The 20,662-nt window shown below is 43.7% G+C and overlaps 1 protein-coding gene across 1 annotated transcript in view; it reads right to left on the bottom strand.

Moving 5' to 3' along the window:
- The window catches only part of LOC142750416 (uncharacterized), a 372,136-nt gene extending 353,460 nt beyond the window's left edge, over positions 1-18,676 (bottom strand). Inside the window, exons 1-3 of the mRNA XM_075859419.1 lie at positions 18,553-18,676; positions 13,915-14,098; positions 9,282-9,441 (exon numbers count right to left, since the gene is read on the bottom strand). Of these exons, the coding sequence (XP_075715534.1) occupies positions 9,282-9,441; positions 13,915-14,098; positions 18,553-18,631 (423 nt within the window). The 5' untranslated portion in view covers positions 18,632-18,676. The remainder of the gene's footprint in view (positions 1-9,281; positions 9,442-13,914; positions 14,099-18,552) is intronic.
- Between the last annotated feature and the right edge of the window lie 1,986 nt (positions 18,677-20,662).

The following is a 20,662-nucleotide window of genomic DNA, read 5'->3' as shown; positions in this document are numbered from 1 at the left end:
TCCAATAGTCATCCCTTTGCTTGATGCTAACAATACACATGTCAGCAGGTAAGCAACCAAGCTTGCAGGTTGCGCCAGCGAGTCCGAGGGCCCTGTTGTTTCGTTCTCTGCCCTACACTGCGATGATTGGTCATAGTCAGCGTCTTCATTATCAAGTTTGCCACATTGAGTGTCAGACTCGATCCCTAGCTGTGTCTGTGAATATTCCATGCCCCCTACACCACCAACTCCTCCTCTACCTCAAGTCCTAGCTCCTCATCCTCCTCTACTTCCTCGTGCACGCAACATAGTCCATGCGTGTCCCCAACAGCCACAAGGCTGCAAGCAAGATGTTGTAGTTGTTCTTTCTCCATCCCTTGTTTCAGTGTAAGTGTATGATTCAATATAAATAACAGTGGGGTGACATCGTTGATGCGGTTGTTGTCCCTACCCACAAATGTGATGGCCTCCTTGAAGGGCCTGAGTAGGGGACACAAGTCACTGATGAGCTTCCACTGGCTAAACTCAAAATAGCACATGCTCTCTGTATTGGTGATTTGGTGCAAGATGTAATCATTGATCGCTTTTCGATGCGTATACAAAAGGCCCAGCATATGCAAGGTTGAATTCCAGCAAGTTGGAACGTAGTACATCAAGCGGTGCAAAGGCAAACCGCTCTGTCACTGCAAGTTCAGGAGGTTTATTTTTACCACATTAGAACTGCTGAAATGCACATAAACTCTCCTGGATATGGTCAGCAGCTTCTACAAGCCTTGATACATTTTTTAAAAATGTTGCACCACCAAATTTATGACATGCACCATGCAAGGAGCATGTATTATTTCCTTCAAACACAGCGCAACCATAGTTGTTGTTGGCGGGGAGACAGGAAAGTTGTTGCTCAATGTAAAACAGCAACTGACCCGCTGTGTGGCTTCTCTCGCCCATGCTCATCAGGTGTAAGACAGCTTGGCAGTGCTTCAGATTACACATATGAAAGGAGGGAGGGTGAGTGGAAGCAACCCTCTGCCCTGTTTTTGTTGAGAACAGGAACATTTCCATTGAGGAGGAGGTGGAGGAGGTAGAAAAGTGCCTGCTGTTAGAACCACACCTAGCATCTGGTCTCGTTGCGATAGTGCATTGTCGCCACTGCCAGGCAGCAAAACATTGACCCAGTTGGTTGTGAAAGACACGTACTATCCCTGGCTGCATAGGGACAATTCCAAGTAGTGGACCACATTCTCCGCCACATAGGAGTGCAAGGCAGGGACGGCTACTTTTAAAATATATTGACGGCCAGGTATCAAGGCTGAACCCATGCCATCAGTTGCCTAAAGTCAGTGGAATCCACGAAGTGGGACGGCACCAACTGCACCGCTAGCAACTTGGCTAGGTGGGCGTTCAGTTGGCACACTGAACTTACTATTACTGGATGTGTATTGTTGTTCCCTGCCAGACATTCCGTTATGGATGACTGACGATGGAAGGGAGGAGAAGGAGTAGTCAGAATAGGAGGAGGAGCAGGAGAAGCAGTATATGATAATGTTGACGGTGATACCTACAACAACAACCACGTACTACTTGTGGATATGTCCTGACTACTAGAATGACGACTATTAGTAGGGGAAGGATGGTCTTGCTCACATTGCTGGCCAGTTTGCAACGTGATCAGGTAATACCGCCTTGTGTGCTAAAGGAGAGCCGTAGTTCCCACATTTGTGCCTGAATGACCACATTCGCTTATTATCTGCCTGCAGACCTTACACACTGCAATGGTTTTGATGGCCGACAATGTAGAGAAAAATACCCACACAGGATATATCCGCACAAAGCCACTACCACCAGCAATGCTCACAACATTTCTGCCACCACCACCATCACCTAAGCTTGCCCTAGGTCCGACAGCATTTAACCCTACACCAACAGCAGCAGTAACGTCACCTACTCCCGAGCTGACTACAATAGAAGCAGATCTGCCTCTGGCAGGTTTCGATTTTTTGGCCATACATCGGCTCCGCTCTTTATCGCCACTACCCTCCTCCTCTGATGTCATGATCTCCTCATCACCGTGATCCAGTTCCTAGGTCCAATTCAACACAGTTATCATCATCATCCCCGCAATTTTTCTCAGACTGTGTTATGCCATGGACTTTTTGTCCCACCTCTATATTTGCCAAGAGTGCTACTACCACCATGACTACCATTGCCCCTACCACCACGGCTACAAGTGCTACTACTACCACCAACATCATGCCATGTATTTCAGTCCTGTACTCCACTTCGATCTGATCCTCCTCTGCATTGCAGTCCAAACGCTGACTGTTAGCATACAACCCACCAACAGGAACACTATCTTGACTACCTTTCTTAGCACCGGGGTACAGTCTCTTAGGAGAAAAGAAGGCACCCTACTAGGCATGGCCGCCATCAGGGCAGTACTGCTGGTACTTGAGTCAGGGGCCCGGCAACAAGGATGAAAAGAAGGGGCCCATCCGCTACTTTAAATATTTCATTGAGGGCCTGAGCGTTAGTTACTTGGAGAAAGGAACGGACCCTGCAACGCAACGGGCCATTCTTTACTCTGAAGTAACTTACGCTGGGTTCCTGAGAGGAAGATGCTGCATGAGCAGGAAACAGAAGCTCCGTGTCACGAGAGGAGGGAGCCGCCCACAAGACAGGGAAGATGGAGGAAGACGGAAGAGCTGGAGAGGAGCAGTGCCACGCAGCTCTCCCCCTCCTTCCTGCAACTTGTAACTGCTGAGGAAGATTCCTCCAGGACAGGTAAGAGGGAACTGTAATGTCATGTGTGGGGGATTCTTTACAAATCGTTTTTGTGGGGGAGGGGGGACTTAACTGTAAATGCTATGTGTGGGGGAGGGAATTTTGTGTAAATCGTTTTTGTGGTAGGGGGACCTAACTGTAAATGCTATATGTGGGGGAGGGGATTATGTGTAAAAGTTTTTGTGTGGGAAGGGGACCGAACTGTAAATGCTATATGTGGGGGAGGGGATTTTGTGTAAAACGTTTTTGTGGGGAGGGTGGGACTTGGCTGTGAATGCTATATGTGGGGGAGGGGATTTTGTGTCAAATGCTATATGTGGGGGATGGTGGGACTTGGCTGTGAATGCTATATGTGGGGGAAGGGATTCAGTATTAATTTTTCTTGGGGAGGAGGAACTTAACTGTTCGGCTGAGTTCACATGGGGCGGATACGCTGCGTAAAAGCACGCAGCGTATCCGCCCTGTGAGCCGCAGGGAATTCCGGCCGAAAATCCACACCAAACTGTGGTGCAGTTTTTTGTCCGGAATGTCTGCTGCGGAAAATGCAGCATTTGGCCGGCCTGCTAGCTGTCACATGGGATGAAACGTCATCCCAGGAGGCCACGCAGGAGGGAGGAAGAAACCCAGACTCCTGTGTAACTATAAGATTTTTTTATGAGTTGCATTTTTTGAATTCAATGGAGAAAACCCGCAACAAATAAGCAGCCATTCCGCAAATACAATTGACATGCTGTGGAATAAAATTCTGAACCGCGACTCAATTTCTGAGCGTTTTTACCGCTCAGTATTTACGCAGCGTGTGGATGACATTTGTTCTATCTCATCCACTCTGCTGCTACTGTATTTGCTGCAGATTTTTTGCAATGAATTCCGTTGCGGAAAAACTGCAGTATTTATGCTACGTGTGAACTGACCCTAAGGCAAGGCCTAATTCACATGATCGGCATGCTGGCCGCATTTCCCGGACCGAACACATCATAGTTATGTACGATGCCAGGAGTCCCTGCCTCCCCTGTCCCGTGCTGAAAACATGATTACAGTACAGTACAGTACAGGACAGGTTTTCCCACAGCGAGGCAGGGACTCATGGCATCGTACATAAGTATGATGCTAGGAGCCCGGCTCCCTGCACTGTGTTCGGTCCGGGACTTGCGGCCGACATGTGGTCCGACATATCAGGGGATTCTGTTTAAAGGCTATGTAAACCTTTGAAAACTCTTTTTTTTAACCCCTTCCCGACATTTGACTTATCCATACGCCAAAGTCGGGTAGGGGAAGTATGGAACGTGCTCACGGAGTGAACCCGATCTATACGATGCCGGTGTCGGCTGTTTGTTACAGCCAACACTTCAGAGTAACGAGAGGCATCGCACTCGAGCGCGATCCCGCTCGTTTAACTCATTAAATGCTGCGGTCAATAGCGACCGCAGCATTTAAATCGTTAGAAAGAGGGGGCGACCCCCTCTAACAGCTCATCGCGCCCCCCCCGCAACGCAATCGCGGGGGGGCGACGGTTGCTATGGCTGCCTGGGGGCCTAATGAAGGCCCCCAGGTCTGCCATCTTTGTGCAAATATTAACCCGTTAGTGACCGGCCCATAGTGTTTCTACGTCGGTCACTAACGGGCCTTATTCCGATGCCATAGACTTTTTACGTCGCGGCATCGGAATAAGTAAACAGAGCAGGGAGCTGTCAAATCTCCCTGCTCTCAGCTGCCAGAGGTAGCTGAGGGCTGGGGGCGTCCCTGCTCTGCCGGGTGAGGATCTATATAAGTATCGATCCCACCCGTTTAACCCCTCAGATGCGGTGCACAATAGCGTGCACCGCATCTGAGTGGTTTTGGAGAGAGGGAGGGAGCTCCCTCTCATCCAACTGACATCCAGCGATAAGATCGCCGAGTGTCTGTTTCTCCGATGGCAGCCAGGGGCATAATAAAGGCATGTCCTAGCATACATGTCCTAGCAGATGCCTGTCCTAGCAGATGCCTGTCCGTTTTACACGGACAAGCATAATACACTGCAATACAGAAGTATTGCAGTGTATTATAAATGCAATCGGACCATCGCATAGTGAAGTCCCCTAGTGGGACTAGTAAAAAAGTGAAAAAAAAAAGTTTAATAAAAAAAAAAAAAAAAAAAAGGAAAAACCCACTTTTCCCCCTTACAAACTGCTTTATTATTAACATACAAAATAAAGTAAAAAAAGTTACACATATTTGGTATTGCCGCGTCTGTAACGACCCCAACTATAAACTTATTACATCATTTAACTCGCACGGTGAACGTCGTAAAAAATAAAATAATAAAACATGCAAAAATTGCTGTTTTCTTTGAATCCAGCCTTAAAAAAAACTACAAGTCGTCCCGCAAAAAAAAAGTGTATAGCTCTTTGAATGAGACAATGGAAAAACGTAAAAAATTGTTTGGTCATTAACGTCTAAAATAGGCTGGTCATTAAGGGGTTAATAGATGCCTGTCAGAATCACGATATACTGCAATACATTAGTACTGCAGTATATCGTGCAAGCGATCTAACAATCGCTGCTTGAAGTCCCCTAGGGGGACTAATACAAAAAGTAAAAATGAGTTAAATAAAGGTTTTTTTATGTAATTACAAAATTAAAAGTTAAAAAAAAACTTTTCCCATTTTCCCCCTAGAGCATAATAAAAAAAAATAAAAATAAACATAATATGGCAAAATAATTGGTACTACGAAAAACCACACATCCTCCCGCAAAAATCAAGCCCTCATAGGATTATATCGACGGAAAAATAAAGTAGTTATGGCTTTTGGAAAGTGGGGAGGAAAAAACGAAAATGAGAATCTGAAAAAGGGCTGCGGCGGGAAGGGGTTAAAATAAAAATGTCTATCAGTGTGTTTGGTGCAACTGTGCAATTACATTTTATTAAAAATTATTTTTGCTATTTGAGATACAGCTGCTTTATATCCTGTATACAGAGCAGTTGTATCTAGTTCTGAGACCTGAATCCGTCAGGTCAGTGGGACTGACATGTTCAGTGTTCAGTGACAGCGGTCGTATCAAGCTGTTATCGATCACATCTTTGTTTATAATTTAGATGTGATTGGTAAGGCCGGATTCCCATGTAGCTAAATGATGCAGAATTTCTGCAACGGAATTCTGTGCGGAAATTCCGCAGCATTTACAGTAGCAGCGAAGAGGATGAGATTTTGTAAATCTCATGCCCACGCTGCGGAAAAAAAACATAGCATAAACGTTAATAAATTTACTTACGGTGCAGAATTTAAATCATGTCCGGCCTCCTGGGATGACGTTGCATCCCATGTGACCGCTGCATCCAATCATTTCAGGGAGTGCTTTTTTGCGCTGAGGAATTTCCATTCGAAAAACCGCACCACATTGTGATTTGATTTTTCGGATGAACTGTCCTGCGGGTTCCAGGTCGGACACACTGCATAATATTCATGCAGCGTATTCGACCCGTGGGAACCCAGCCTAACAGCTCGATCCTGCGTGTCAGAGACACGCAGGATCCGCTGTCACTGAACCCGTCAGTCCCGCTGACCTGAAGGATACAGGTTTCAGCCCACGATACAGCTGCTCTGTATACGGGATATAAAGCAGTTGTATCTCAAAAAGTAACAATTATTTTGAATAAAATGTAATTGCAAAGTTGCACAAAACACACTGATACACATTTTTTTTTTTTTAATTTCAAAGGTGTAGCAGCTGTAGCCTTTAAATAATTTTTGCGGGGGAGGGAGTATTTGACTCTAAATGCCATGTGTGTTGGAACTTATTTAGCATATACTCACAGGTTACAGTCATATTGCGTTTTTTTTGCAGAGATATTCGCAAAACCATGGCAAATGACATGGTTATAAAGCAATTTTACAAAAACTGTTGCAAAAAACGTGATTTGACATCGACGTGCGAAGAGACCCTTGTAGTTGATTTGTGTAGGGTAGGGGGGCTTTGCTGTAGATGTTATGCGAAGGAAAAGTTTAGGGTATATTCACATGTAGCAAATGAGGTGCAGTTAGAAAAAAATGCATCAAAACCGCACAGTCAACTGCGCTATTGATTCCGTCAAAACAACGGAAACCTTATAGAACGGAGACAAACGGATACCATTTGCAACTGATCCGTTACCACTGAAATGAATTGTGATGCAAATGGAAAGCTATGGTTTACGTTTGTTTCAGTTTGGTTTCCATTCATGGCTTCCCCTGACGGAAAAGTCAGACGGAACCCATGAACGGAGTTTCTGACGCAGATGTGAACGAAGCCTAACATATATGGACATAAGGAACAGCCCCAGAGTCCCTGGGCAGAGCACTAGTAGAAGATCTTCCCGGGGACTCCAGCCCTGGGAAAGCACCACTCCCCATGCGACGTATCCCACTGTATGCCAAACAGTGGGATACGGTTTGGCTAAATTGAACAAAATCCAGGGCATTTACCGGTCACTGCCTGCTCCATGGTTTCGTTCACTGTAATTGACATCACCAAAATCGGTTAACGCGTATAACGTACAAACATGAGCGCCAAACTTTCCGTTATCCACCCCTGGTAATGGAGGGGGGGCCCAGACATCTTGGCTGTATGGGGCCCAGAAATTCCTGATGGCGGCCCTGCTACTAGGGGTTAGTAAATGCAAATATGACAAAATATAAATTATTTTATTGGGCAACAAATTAACTGGAAAGGAGGAGGAGCAGGAGGAATGTTCTGAACACTGGCTCAAAGTCACGGTGTGAGAGGTAACATCATTATGCTGTGACTGAAATGATGAATAAGCCATACAGTCCACAATGCCATCTGCTTCCTCCGCAAAAATACACCTACTGGTAGCGACAGACAACTGTGGCCTGCAACTACTGGCCAGACAGCTGGTGCCGACAGTGCTGTTGCTAATACTTGCACTACGGCCACCCACATTCTGGCAGATGACGTGGCGGTGGGTGTTTCCTCTTAAATTATTCAATTCATTGCCACTCTGTCATTTACCAAACATATTATTTTTGTTTATTCTGACCGCAAGGCCTGTAGTTATGCAAAAAAAAAAAAAACACGCACAATCTATCTACTAAAAATGCACTGTATTGTTGCTTATTGTTGCTTATTGCTGATGTTATGGTTGGCTAAGTTTGACGCAAAACAATATGTAAACTTTGGGTGCCACTTTTAGCGATTATATATATGCAAAATAATGAGTGACATCATGTCCAAGACATCTGTATTAGCAGGCAATGGCACTCTATCAACATCAGGATTTTAATAAAAATCTATTTATTTGAAAAAAAATTGGACCCAGATTGAAGTATAATGGAACTGTATAAATGCTTGACGTAGTAACAATATGCCAATTTTGTGTGTCACTATTAGATATATGCAAAACAATAAGTGACATCACGTCTGTAACATTTGTATCAGCAAGCAGCGGCACAATATCCGCACCAGGATTTACATTTAAATTAAAATCTATTTGTATAAAAAAAATTGTCACTTGGACACTGACTGAAGTATAACAGTGCCATTTTGTCCAAGACATCTGTTTCAGAAGGCAGCGGCATGCCAGCATTAAATTGTGAGGAAAATTAGTGGTTCAAAAATGTATGTCATAATTGTGTAGCTGCAGCAGCACTCACTAACAGCAATGGCTTCCTGTGCCTGCCTAACTAACACATTGAAACTGACTCCTATATCTCTCTAAAAATCTATCTCTATATCAAATTATTGTTAATCTAACTATCTATTCTCTTCTCCTCACTATGAAAACACACTAACTGATACTAGTCCACTATGTATCTGCAGCAGCATTTCTTGGTTGGGCTGTTTATAGTGGCTATGACTCATATGACTGTCATCCACTGAGTCTTCAGTGACCCACACCTACATTACTCATTATTGGCTGTGCTAGAGTGAGGCCTGCCTGTAAAGCATTAGGGGGAAGCCCGCCAGGCCCCTACCCATGGTCATGTTATCCTTCTTCTCTGTCTTCTTTTGATCTATGAAATGGCGGCTGCCATTTTGAGCAATTTGTGGGGGACAAATCCCAAAAAGTTTTTGGAAACTCGTAACAAATTATATTAGTGTATAATCGATTCACTCATGTCTAAGTGGGAAATGTAGTCCTTTACATTGTAATCCCACCCATAGCAAGTCCTGGCAGCATCAAAACAGAAGTGCTGTACAGAGCCTGTTAAGATAATGAAATATGCTATAGGGGCATCAACTGGCGAGCATTCAGACACATATAGGTACTTTTCTATGTTTCCCATGAGCTCGAAAAATCCTTTTAAGTAAATCCAGTTAGAATCTGACACAGATTTATTATTAAGTTGAATAGGAGCTGTATAAATCTGTCTTTGTAAGGACCCTCTATTTACCAGATTTTAGTAATGTTTAGGATACATTTTTGGGTCCTTGTGAACATGCTTGTCTTTTACAACATCTAGTTCTACATAACCCATTTTGTTCCCTTGTGAAATAAATTTAGCTAATGCTGTATACATTAATACACCATTGTCTCTACTAACCTTTGGTACGTCTTCTCTGGAAATGGATGGATTAAATACTCTATCTGCCATAAAGGCAAGGGCTTCTCCCGTCTTTGTGTTCCCTCCTTTGTATGCAACGTTTTGGAGTGCCAGCAACACCTCTTGAATAGTTTCATAATCTGACAATTCAATGCTCATCCTAGGATTAATTGAATAAATGGATATTATACAAATCATTATAGTCAATACTACAATATTTCTAACAATTTTGCAAACTTTCTTATGGATATGCACCTCAAGTTCACAATAAAATTGCTATATCTATTAACATATTTTGCAGCTGTTTTTACCCTTGGTGTGGCCTCCATGAAATCATGCCGTACATGTAGGGCTCTTTGCGTATAGGGATATTCTCCCTAGAAGCATTGTTTCCAGGAATAAATACCTCTATACATACGTAGTACGATGGGGCATGTCACATTTTTGTTTTTAAATTTGTTTGGATTCCAATAGAACAAAAATCTCTGTATGCCATTGTGTCAAATATGAGGCATACGAATATATGGTAGATGGCTTATGCACCTCTATTACAGCTGTGTATACAACAGACCTGTAATACAGATGTGTGAGGCCTAAGAGTAGCACTTTGCATGCATGAGGGCTGTCATTAGGGCATCCATACATCAGTGTAGTAGTGTCTACACCGGTGTACTCATGTAAATAGACATAGAAGGCACAAAAGAGTTCTAGGGAAGTAGCATTCACAAGACTGACAGCAGAGGGGAGAGCGGGAAGAATTAGAAAGGAGGATATACACCGTTCAGATATAACTTTTAAACCTCCTGCCTAATAATGTGTAGGTCTCCCTCGTTTTGCCAAAACCACTCTGACCTATCAAGGCATGGACTCCACAAGACCTCTTAAGGTGTCCTGTGGTATCTGGCACCAAGACGTTAGCAGCGGATCCTTTAAGTCCTGTAAGTTATGAGGTGGCCTTCCATGGATCAGACTTTTTTCCAGCACATTCCACATTTGCTCCGACGGTTTGAGACCTAGGGAATTTAGTGGTCAAGTCAATACCTTACCAATCGAGGCATGGACTCAATAAGACCTCTAAAGGTGTCCAGGCCCCAAGACGTTAGCAGCAGATCATTTAAGTCCTGTAAGCTGCGAGCTTGGAACTCCAATGTTTTTTCCAGCACATCCCAGAGAGGCTCCATTGGATTAAGATCTGGAGAATTCGGAGGCCAAGTCAACACTCTTTATCATGTTCCACAAATCAATTCTGAACAAATTTAGTTAAGCACTGGGTGTGCGTGTAAGGATGTGTTCACATGGCCGTAAACGCACGGAAAATGGACGAAAAAACATAAGCAGAACACCTCCAAACATCTGCCCATTGATTTCAATGGGAAAAACTGCGTTCTGTTCCGACGGCCCATTTTTTTACGCGACCGTTTTGAAAAACGACCACGTAAAAAACGGCCAGGAAAAAGAATTGCAGGTCACTTCTTGGGACGTTTTTGGAGTAGTTTTTCATAGACTCTATTGAAAATAGCTAAAAAAAAAACGGCCGTAAAAAACGCTGCAAAAATCGCGAGTGGCTTCAAAAACGTCTGAAAATCAGGAGCTCCCTTGAAAACAGCTCCGTATTTTCAGACGTTTTTGGTTAAGCATGTGAACATACCCTAAGGCCAGATTCACACGAGCATGTGCCTTTTGCGCACGCAAAAAATGCGGCATTTTGCCTGCGCAAAAGGCACTTGACAGCTCCGTGTGGCAGCATCATATGATGCGCGGCTGCGTGGTTTTCGCGCAGCCGCCATCATTATGACACTCCATTTGGATGTTTGTAAACAGAAAAACACGTGGTGCTTTTCTGTTTTCATTCATCCTTTTGACAGCTGTTGCGCGAATCACGCTGTTCGCATGGAAGTGCTTCCGTGTGACATGCGTGGTTTTCACGCACCCATTGACTTCAATGGGTGCGTGATGCACGAAAAACACTCAAAGAACGGACATGTCGTGACTTTTACGTAGCGGACCAACGCTGCGTAAAAATCACGCACATGTCTGCACGGCCCCATAGACTAATATAGGTCCGTGCGACGCGCGTGAAAATCACGCGCGTTGCACGGACGTATATCCCGTTTGTCTGAATAAGCCCTAAGTGTGTGGTTTGGCAACACGATATCTTTGCCCCCAGTGGAAAACCTAGATATAGCTCTGAGTGTGCTTGGTCTTGGCTTGGGACTCTCACCAGCCTGCGGCTACGTAGCTCAAACAACGCAAACTGCAATGAATTGTGTGTTCTGACATCTTTCTATCGTAGCCAGCATTAACTTTTTCAGAAATTTGTGCTACAGTAGCTCTTCTGTGGGATTGGAAAAGACGGGCTAGCCTTCCCTCCACAATGAGCCTTGGACGTCCATGAACCTGTCGCTAGTTGTCCTTCGTTGAACCACTTTTGGTAGGTACTAACGACTGCATGCTGGGAACACCCCACAAGACCTGCTCTATTCCAGATGTCAAGCCATCACAATTTGGCCCTTATCAAAGTTGCTTAGAATCTTACAATAGCCCCTTTTTCCTGCTTCTAACACATTTAGGAAAATTTATTAAACCTGGCATTGCATACGCCAATCTTAATCTTGAAAGCACTGGAGTAAGATGCGCCTAATTTATTAAGGGGCATAAGCGTAATTTGTTCTATAATTTATACCAATGTTTGGTGTTAATTATAGTAAATTTGTCAGGGCGCAAATGCTACAAAAGTTAAAAAAAATTCCACAATTTAAGACTTTTGCGGCATAGCGCATGTTTGAGAAATTCCCTTGCTTAACTGATTGTTCACTTGATGTTTAATATTTACCAACCCTTGACAGGAGCTATTGTATCCAGATATTCAATATTATTCACTTCCCCTGTCACTGGTTTTAATGTTATGGCTGAACGACGTATGTGTATACATGTGGATGACTGGTTATTGAAAGACAGTTCTTTATGTGACTTATGGTTGTAACTTCCCACCCACATTTATAATGAAAAAGCAGCTCTGGAATGTGCTGAGTAAGAGAAGAGTAACATTCATGAGCACATGTAAGTGTTATTATTTGAGTGGAGAATATTTACATGCCGAAACATTACCAAACTGGCTGCTTTCACCAATCTTGTATAATGGGTTCACTCAGAAAAGTACAGTGCACTTAAATAAGGTGAGCAGCACACAGTAGTGTAGCTATAGGGGTCGCAATGGTCGCAGTTGCGACTGGGCCCCTAAGCCTGGGGGGTCTACAGCATTGCCACACAGCATAAGCCCCGTTGCCACACAGCGCTGACCGTGCTGGTCCCGCTTCCAACTGTATCTGCATCCTCAGCATTCACTCTGCCATGAACGGATCGGTGCAGGCAAGCACGATGTGGTGATGTCATTGTGCCTGTCTGTGCTGAGTCACTCACAGCACAGTGCAGAGGAGGAAAAGGATCTCCTCTACCCGTCATTATACTGGGTATGGGAGGTAGGCTGATTTGGTAGCTGCTGAGGGAGCATTATACTGTATGGGGGGCATTATACTGTATGGGGCAGCTATGGGGGCATTATACTGTATGGGGCAGGGGGGAATTATACTGTATGAAGAGCAATATACTGTATGGGGCAGCTATGGGGGGCATTATACTGTATGAGGAGCATTATATTGTATGGGGTGCATTATAGTGTATGGGGGCATTATACTGTGTAAAGAAGCTATGGGTGGCAATATACTGTGGGGGCAGCTATGGGGGGCATTATACTGTGTGGGGGCAGCTATGGGGACATTATACTGTGTGGGGGCAGCTATGGTGTCATTATACTGTATGTGGCAGGGGGGAATTATACTGTATGAAAAACAATATACTGTATGGGGCAGCTATGGGGGGGAATTATACTGTATGCGGGGCATAATTTTGTATGGGGTGCATTATACTGTGTGGTGGCATTATACTGTGGGGGCAGCTATGGGTGGAAATAGACTATGGGGGCAGCTATGGGGGCATTATACGGTGGGGGCAGCTTTGGGGGGCATTATACTGTGGTGGTCAGCTATGGGAGAATTATACTGTGAGGGGGGCAGCTATGGGGGCATTATACTGTGTGGGGGCAGCTATGGGGGCCATTATACCTTTAGGGGCATACATGGGGGCTGTCGGGCAAGGCGGCTGGGGATAGGAGTGCGCAGGGGTCTGGTGGTTTGGGGAGGGGTAGGGGCGCCCAGGCTGAATTCTTGGACCAGGACCCATGAGCCTTTAGCTATGCCCCTGGCAGCACATATCACATTCAACCTTGCAGAAATCATATTATATACACATGCTTGATACAGACAGGAACATATTCCATGTAACATTGTGCCAACCACCCTCCCATTTAACATTGGAAGCAATGGGACAATAGATGCGACGGATCGAAACGATTGATGTCATTAATTACATCAATTTCTTTCATCCCTTATTCTGTTCATTTAAATTTTAAAAGAGATGGATGGAAATACTGACATTTCCCCCAGGTGCTTCCATGGAGAAAAACTGGTGTTTGTTGATAAAGCTGTTTGTGATTCATTGAAGTGAATTGACATATGAGAAAATGAATGTGAATAATGACAACCATTGAGTCTACATTACTAATACGTGATGTTACCTTGGGGAATCTCCATAAACTGCGACTCCAAATCTTATTCCTTCCTTCCCAAGTACATCTGTATTCTGAAATGAGCTAATCATACTTCTTATAAAGTCTTTGACGATCCGAAAGTTGTCTTCTCCTACACTCCAAGACTCATCTACAAGGAACACGATGTCTGCTGCCTCCGCAGACCTGCAGTCTATATAAAATAAAAAATAAAAAAAAGTGTAAAATGCTTAATGGAAAAGAACAGCATAATGAAAACATTGCTGAGTCACTGTATGGTTATAATTTGGAAACTGCAGCTATTTTTTTATTACACATTGACATATACACTTATTTGTTTGTAGCACAAACACATTGTGGAGAAGAAAGCACTGGACACGTGAAAAATCGAATGCACCTTAACCCCTTCCCAGCCGCAGCCCTTTGTCAGATTTTCATTTTAGTTTTCTCCTCCCCACCTTCCAAAAGCCATAACTTTTATATTTTTCTGTCGATATAGTACTATGAGGGCTTGATTTTTGCGGGACGAGTTGTAGTTTTTCGTAGCACAATTTATTTATTTATTTATTTTTACGGCGTTCACCGTGCGGGTTAAATAACGATACATTGTAATAGTTCAGACTTTTACGGATGCGGCAATACCAATTATGTTTATTTATTTACTATGCTCTAGGGGAGAAATGTTAAAAGGTTTTTTTTTTACTTTTAATATTTATTTTTTTAAACTCATTTTTACTTTTTTTATTAGTCCCCCTAATGTATTGCAGTATATCGTGATTCTGACAGGCTTCTATTAAGCCCTGCCTCCGGCAGGGCTTAATAGGTGCACAAAGATGGCGGACCTGGGGAACTTCATTAGGCCCCCAGGCAGCCATAGCAACCTTCGCCTCCACGCGATTGCGTTGCGGGGGGCACGATGAGATGTTAGAGGGAGTCGCCCCCTCTTTCTAACGATTTAAATGCTGCGGTCGCTATTGACCGCAGCATTTAACGAGTTAAACGAGCGGGATCCCGCTCGAGCGCGATGCCGCTTGTTACTCTGGAGCGGGTGAGCCCGCTCCATACTTCCCCTACCCGACTTTGGGATATGGATACGTTAAATGTCGGGAAGGGGTTAAAGTGAACCTGAGCTGTCACTTTAAGGCCTCATTTACACGAGCGTGTGCGTTTTGAGCACGCCAAAAAACGCAGCGTTTGGCGTGCGCAAAAGGCACTTGACAGCTCCGTGTGTCATCAGTGTATGATGCGCGGCTGCGTGATTTTCGCTCAGCCGCCATCATAGAGATGAGGCTAGTCGACGCCCGTCACTGTCCAGGGTGCTGAAAGAGCTAACTGATCGGCAGTAACTCTTTCAGCACCCTCGACAGTGAATTCCGATCATAACATACACCAACCTGTGAATAAAAGAAAGACGTTCATACTTACCATGAACTTCCTGCTTCCTCCAGTCCGGTCTCCCGGCCGTTGCCTTGGTGACGCGTCCCTCTCTTGTCATCCGGCCTCACCTCCCAGGGTGACGCGGCAGTCCATGTGACCGCTGCAGCCTGTGATTGGCTGCAGCCTGTGCTTGGCCTGTGATTGGCTGCAGCCTGTGCTTGGCCTGTGATTGGCTGCAGCTGTCACTTGGACTGAATTGTCATCCTGGGAGGTCAGACTGGAGGAAGAAGCCGGGAGTTATCGGTAAGTCAGAACTTCATTTTTTTTTTACACGTTCACGTATATTGGGATCGGAAGTCACTGTCTAGGGTGCTGAAACAGTTTAACTCTTTCAGCACCCTGGACAGTGACTGTCTCCTGCCGGGTTCGGTCAAAACGAGTTCGGCCGAACCCGGTAAAGTTCGGTTCGGTCATCTCTAAGACACTCCGTTCGGATGTTTGTAAACAGAAAAGCACGTGGTGCTTTTCTGTTTACATTCAGTTTGACAGCTCTTGCGCGAATCACGCAGTTCGCACGGAAGTGCTTCCGTGCGACCTTCGTGGTTTTCACGCACCCATTGACTTCAATGGGTGCGTGATGCGTGAAAAACGCAGATTTTTAGAACATGTCGTGAGTTTTTTTCAGCGCACTCAAGCTGAGCAAAACTCACGGATTGTCTGCATGCCCCCATAGACTTGTATAGGTCCGTGCGACCCGCGTGAAAAGCACGCGAGTCTCACGGACATATATCACGTTCGTGTAAATGAGGCCTAAGGGCTTGTCCACACACAACAGAATTGCTTCAGAAAATTTCTGCAGCAATTCCGTTGAAAACCGCAGGCATTCCGCCGCGGAAAAAACGCACCACTTCCTGCTGTTTTCACGGCATAAAATGGTGCGCATTTTGCTGCGTTTTTCACAACGTTAAGAGATGGAGACATCTCTGAAAAATGCAGCAATTCTGGCCACTTTCTGCAGCAGGAATTTACATGCAGCGGTAGGAAAAATACGCACCGCAGGTTAATTTCTTCTCTGAATTTTTAAGCAGCGTGTGGATGAGATTTGTTAATAGAATTGTTGATAGACTTCACTGTGAATTTGATCAGAATTTAGCTTAAATGAGTGTTAATAATGATTCAGGAGAGTACAGAGTGGGGTTAAAAGATCGAGCTAGCTGTGCACCACACTGACAGATTTCACTATGGATGGGACAGAACAGCATGCAATGTATGTGAATACATGCAGGCTGCAAAGTAAAGACTCTACAACATTTTTAATAAAAACCTATTAGAAAAAATATTTTTGTAAAAACACTAAACACTTACATTGCAATAATAATAATAATAATAATAATAATAATAATAATAATAATAACAACAATAATAGTAATAAAAAGTCCACAAAGCTCTCCACAGCCTTTACGACTGTGAAAGCTATATACAGGGGCTGCACTGGAGCTGTTTGATAATTGACAGTAGGCACATTTTATTTATTATTTCTTTATTACAACCACAACTTTCCATTTCCAAAATGATCAAGGCAGATTAGCAAGCAATGCAACACAAAAACAGCATTTCAAGGGGTTCTCTCATGAAGACAAACCCTGTGCATATGCCGACTAGGTAACTCTCTCTGAGCCAAAACAGAAAGCTGCTCTGGAAGGCCCCATGCACACGACCGTGCCCGCAATCACGGCCCGCGATTGCGGGCACGGCCGGCCGCTGACTGACAGCCGCATTTTCGGGCCGTGCACCCATACAAAGTATGGGAGCACGGCCCGCAAAATGCTAAAGAACGGACATGTTCCATAATTCCCGGAACATTTCCACGGCACTGACACCCTTCCGTACTGCTACGGAAAGGTGTCAGTGTTCAATGAAAGTGAATGGCAGCTGCGGTCCGCAAAAACTGAGTTTTTTTACGGTCGTGTGCATGGGGCCTAAGGCCAAGATCACATACACAGTTTTGATGCAGTTTTTGGCTCAGATTTTTTAAGCCAGAAGTGTATCCGAAAGGAAGGAAAGGTATAAAGAAAAGACTGATGCATCTCCTTTCTTTTATGTCCATTCCTGGGTTTGGCTTAAAAAAAAACTGCACCAAAAACTGCAGCAAAATGGTAAGTTCACACGTAGCGTAAATATTGCGGATTTTCCACAATGTATTTCATTGCGAAAAATCTGCAGCATAATAGAGTAGCAGCAGAGTGGATGAGATTTGTACAAATCTCATCCACACGCTGCGTAAATGATAAGTGGAAAAAACGCTGAGAAATTGACCAGCTCTGTGTTTTTTTTTAATCCGCAGCATGTCAATTGTATTTGCGTAATCACTGATTTTCTCTTGCGGGTTTTCCCCCATTGAATTCAATGGGAAGTAAAACCCGCAACAAATAGCAGATGTTACAACTTTTGCGGCGGAAAAGCTGCGATTCCACCGCAAAAAACACGTCTCAGAAAAAAAATTATATAAATACTTACCCAGAATTCTGTGCTTCCTCGTCCAGGCTATTCTCCTGGGATGACGTTTTATCCCATGTGACCGCTGCAGCCAAACCCAAGCTGCAGCGGTCACATGCGATAAAACGTCATCCCAGGAGACCGGGCTGCAGGATGGCAGAGGGTAAGTAGGTGGTTTTTGTTTATTTCTAAGTGCAGTTTTCCGCAGCAGACATTCCGGCCCGAAAAACTGCACCACAATTTGGTGCGGTTTTTCAGTCCGGAATTCCCTGCGGCGCCCCGGGCGGATACGCTGTGTGCTTTTACACAGCGTATACGCCCTGTGTGAACATCCCCCTAGACTGTTTCAAATGCAGGACTATCAAGATTGTTAGACAATCAGGTGTCAGACTTTTACTTTTCAATTTGAAGATATCAGCAGAAGATCTAACAAACAAATCAAAAGAAGGAATAAATTCCCCATTATTGGGTCGTGCACGCAACAAAACGATCCCCTGTCCCAGGGAAGTCAGACTTTTACCCATATAAATTTACCCATATATAAAATACAAACTCATTTTTTTGTGCAGTACTATTGAGGTAAATAATCACGCCATTTAATAAAGTACAGCAGTTTCTTTTATTAAAGCTCACATGGTTAACATTACTACATGGCCATGACCTGTATTAACATATTCACAGTCACTCAACGCTTGATCCTTTGCCATATATATTTACTGTAATCCTTGACATGTACTCACAGCTTCTAAAATCTCATTGTTCACCATACAGTACCTTCGAGCTGAGCCATCACGGTCCATTTGGTCAAAAGAACTGCGAGGGTAAAAATCCTGAACTGTAATGATAACATCATAGGGTCCAATTATCGAATTAATCTTCTTATGTTCTTCTTATATTACAAGTCCTGGAAGAAAAGAATATACGTTCTAGGTGACTTGTACTTTTCTTTTTACAATGATGAAATCGGTTTAAGGTCTCTTTCACGCATCATTATTTTGGTCAGTAATTTGCATTAGTATTTGTAAGCCAAAATCAGAGTGGGACCATAACATGAAAAATGTACAAATCTTTCCATTTTACTTTGTCTGGGCAGGTTCCACTCCTGGTTTTGGCTCCCAAATACTAATGCAAAATACTGACCAAAATATTGTGGTGTGAAAGTGGCCTAAAAGTAGACCTCTGGTTTGGATATACACAAGCTAATATATTACAGAATGACATTTTATGCAATTGTCTAATATACTTTCACTAATAGAATCGCTCCTTTAAGCAAAAGAGATCAAAAACTAGTCTGGCAGACGTTTATATTGTTCTATGTAGAAGTCTACTCAGATTTCAATGTCTACTGCTGCAACATTCTGCTATTACAATAGAGGACGGAAGATAATGAAATTCTCGACAGCCACAGCATCCCCGATAAGGCCATGTTCAGACGTGGCAGAATTGCTGTTGAATTTTTTAGGAAGCTTAGTTCAAACATTGTGGAAAATAACTGTGCGGAATTAGGCTGCGGTGCAGAATTTCCCCTCCACTTCATGCACATTATGTTGCGGAGAAGCAGCGGAATTTCACTGCGGATTTCAGCATTTGCAATGCAAAAACTGAAATCTGTGGCAAGTCCGCTGTGATATCTGTAATGTCTGAATTACCTGTCAAATATTCAAATGTTGCTGCAGATTCGTTGCGTAATTGCCCCGAATCTGCACCAACATTTGCAGCGGAAAAATTCTGCCACGTCTGAACGTGGCCTTACAACCCCTGATCAAGTGGACATGCAAAACATATTGGGACAGGAACAGCTTGTTTTCTTTAAGGATGCATGTCTCAAAGTAAATTACATGTATGTTCCTCATATGCCGTGTATTGATGATTTTTTTTAGCCATTATTCTGACTTAGCTGTATTGTATATGATTTTGTGTATCTAACTATTGCAAGAAAAATATATTCCTATGTACGTAAGCAGGGCCGGCGTCAGCACCCGGCAAGTGCCGGGGCCCACTCCACTCCACTATGCTATGCACACTACATGTTAATGGTTAAAGCGTACCTAACTTTTCAGGTGCCTTTACAGAATAAGCTGACATATATGTGTGTGTATATGAAGAAAATAACACTATTTCTGTCTATTATATGACTTGTATTCTGCAATTTTTAGCAGATTTCCCCTCTACAGATACTATCTCTAATTTTCAGTTGTCTCTGAGCTGGTGGGCAGAGTATAACTGCTATAATGTCTGCTATACACAGCACACATCAAAGAGAGCATCCTACTCTCCTATCTCTATCTATAAGATATATAGAAACTGTAGCAGCATGGATGAGAATATACAGCAGTAAAGAGCAGTGTAGCTAAGAATCCAGCAATGGGGTGAGATATAAATCCTACCAGGTAGCTGCAGCACGTCTATCTGTGTCTTTTTCACTCTGCTCCCTCTCCCCTCTCTATACACTTGTATGGGAAGTGTGTCTGTGTCTCTTTCTCTACTTCCTTCTCCCGCCCCCCCACCCTTTTCCATAGAATTGTATAGCTAGGCAGTGAAGAGACCCCCCCCCCACCTTCTGCAGTCTGTCTGTTTCTAGGGACCGATTTTGCTTAACAACAGGAGGTGGACAGTAGATCACAGGAAGGAAGCCACCTAGTGCCAGTAACTTCCCACAGAATTTGCATGGATAAAATAACTACATTTTAACAATACCTAAATGATAAAGTTCATCTATATCAGGTATACTATTAGATTAGCATACGTTGTTTGAAAAGTCAGTGTCTATTTAAGGTCTGCTTACACTCAGCAATAACCTTCATGATGAGCTAGTTTTCGAGTGACATAATGATAATCGGCCAGTGTAAATAAAGGAAAAAGATCAATAGTAAACAACAAAATT

The sequence above is a fragment of the Rhinoderma darwinii genome, chromosome 3, assembly GCF_050947455.1.
Source record: "Rhinoderma darwinii isolate aRhiDar2 chromosome 3, aRhiDar2.hap1, whole genome shotgun sequence".
Classification (NCBI taxonomy): domain Eukaryota; kingdom Metazoa; phylum Chordata; class Amphibia; order Anura; family Rhinodermatidae; genus Rhinoderma; species Rhinoderma darwinii.
The sequence above is the reverse complement of the archived record's forward strand: the minus strand, read 5'-3'. Positions and strand labels throughout refer to the sequence as shown.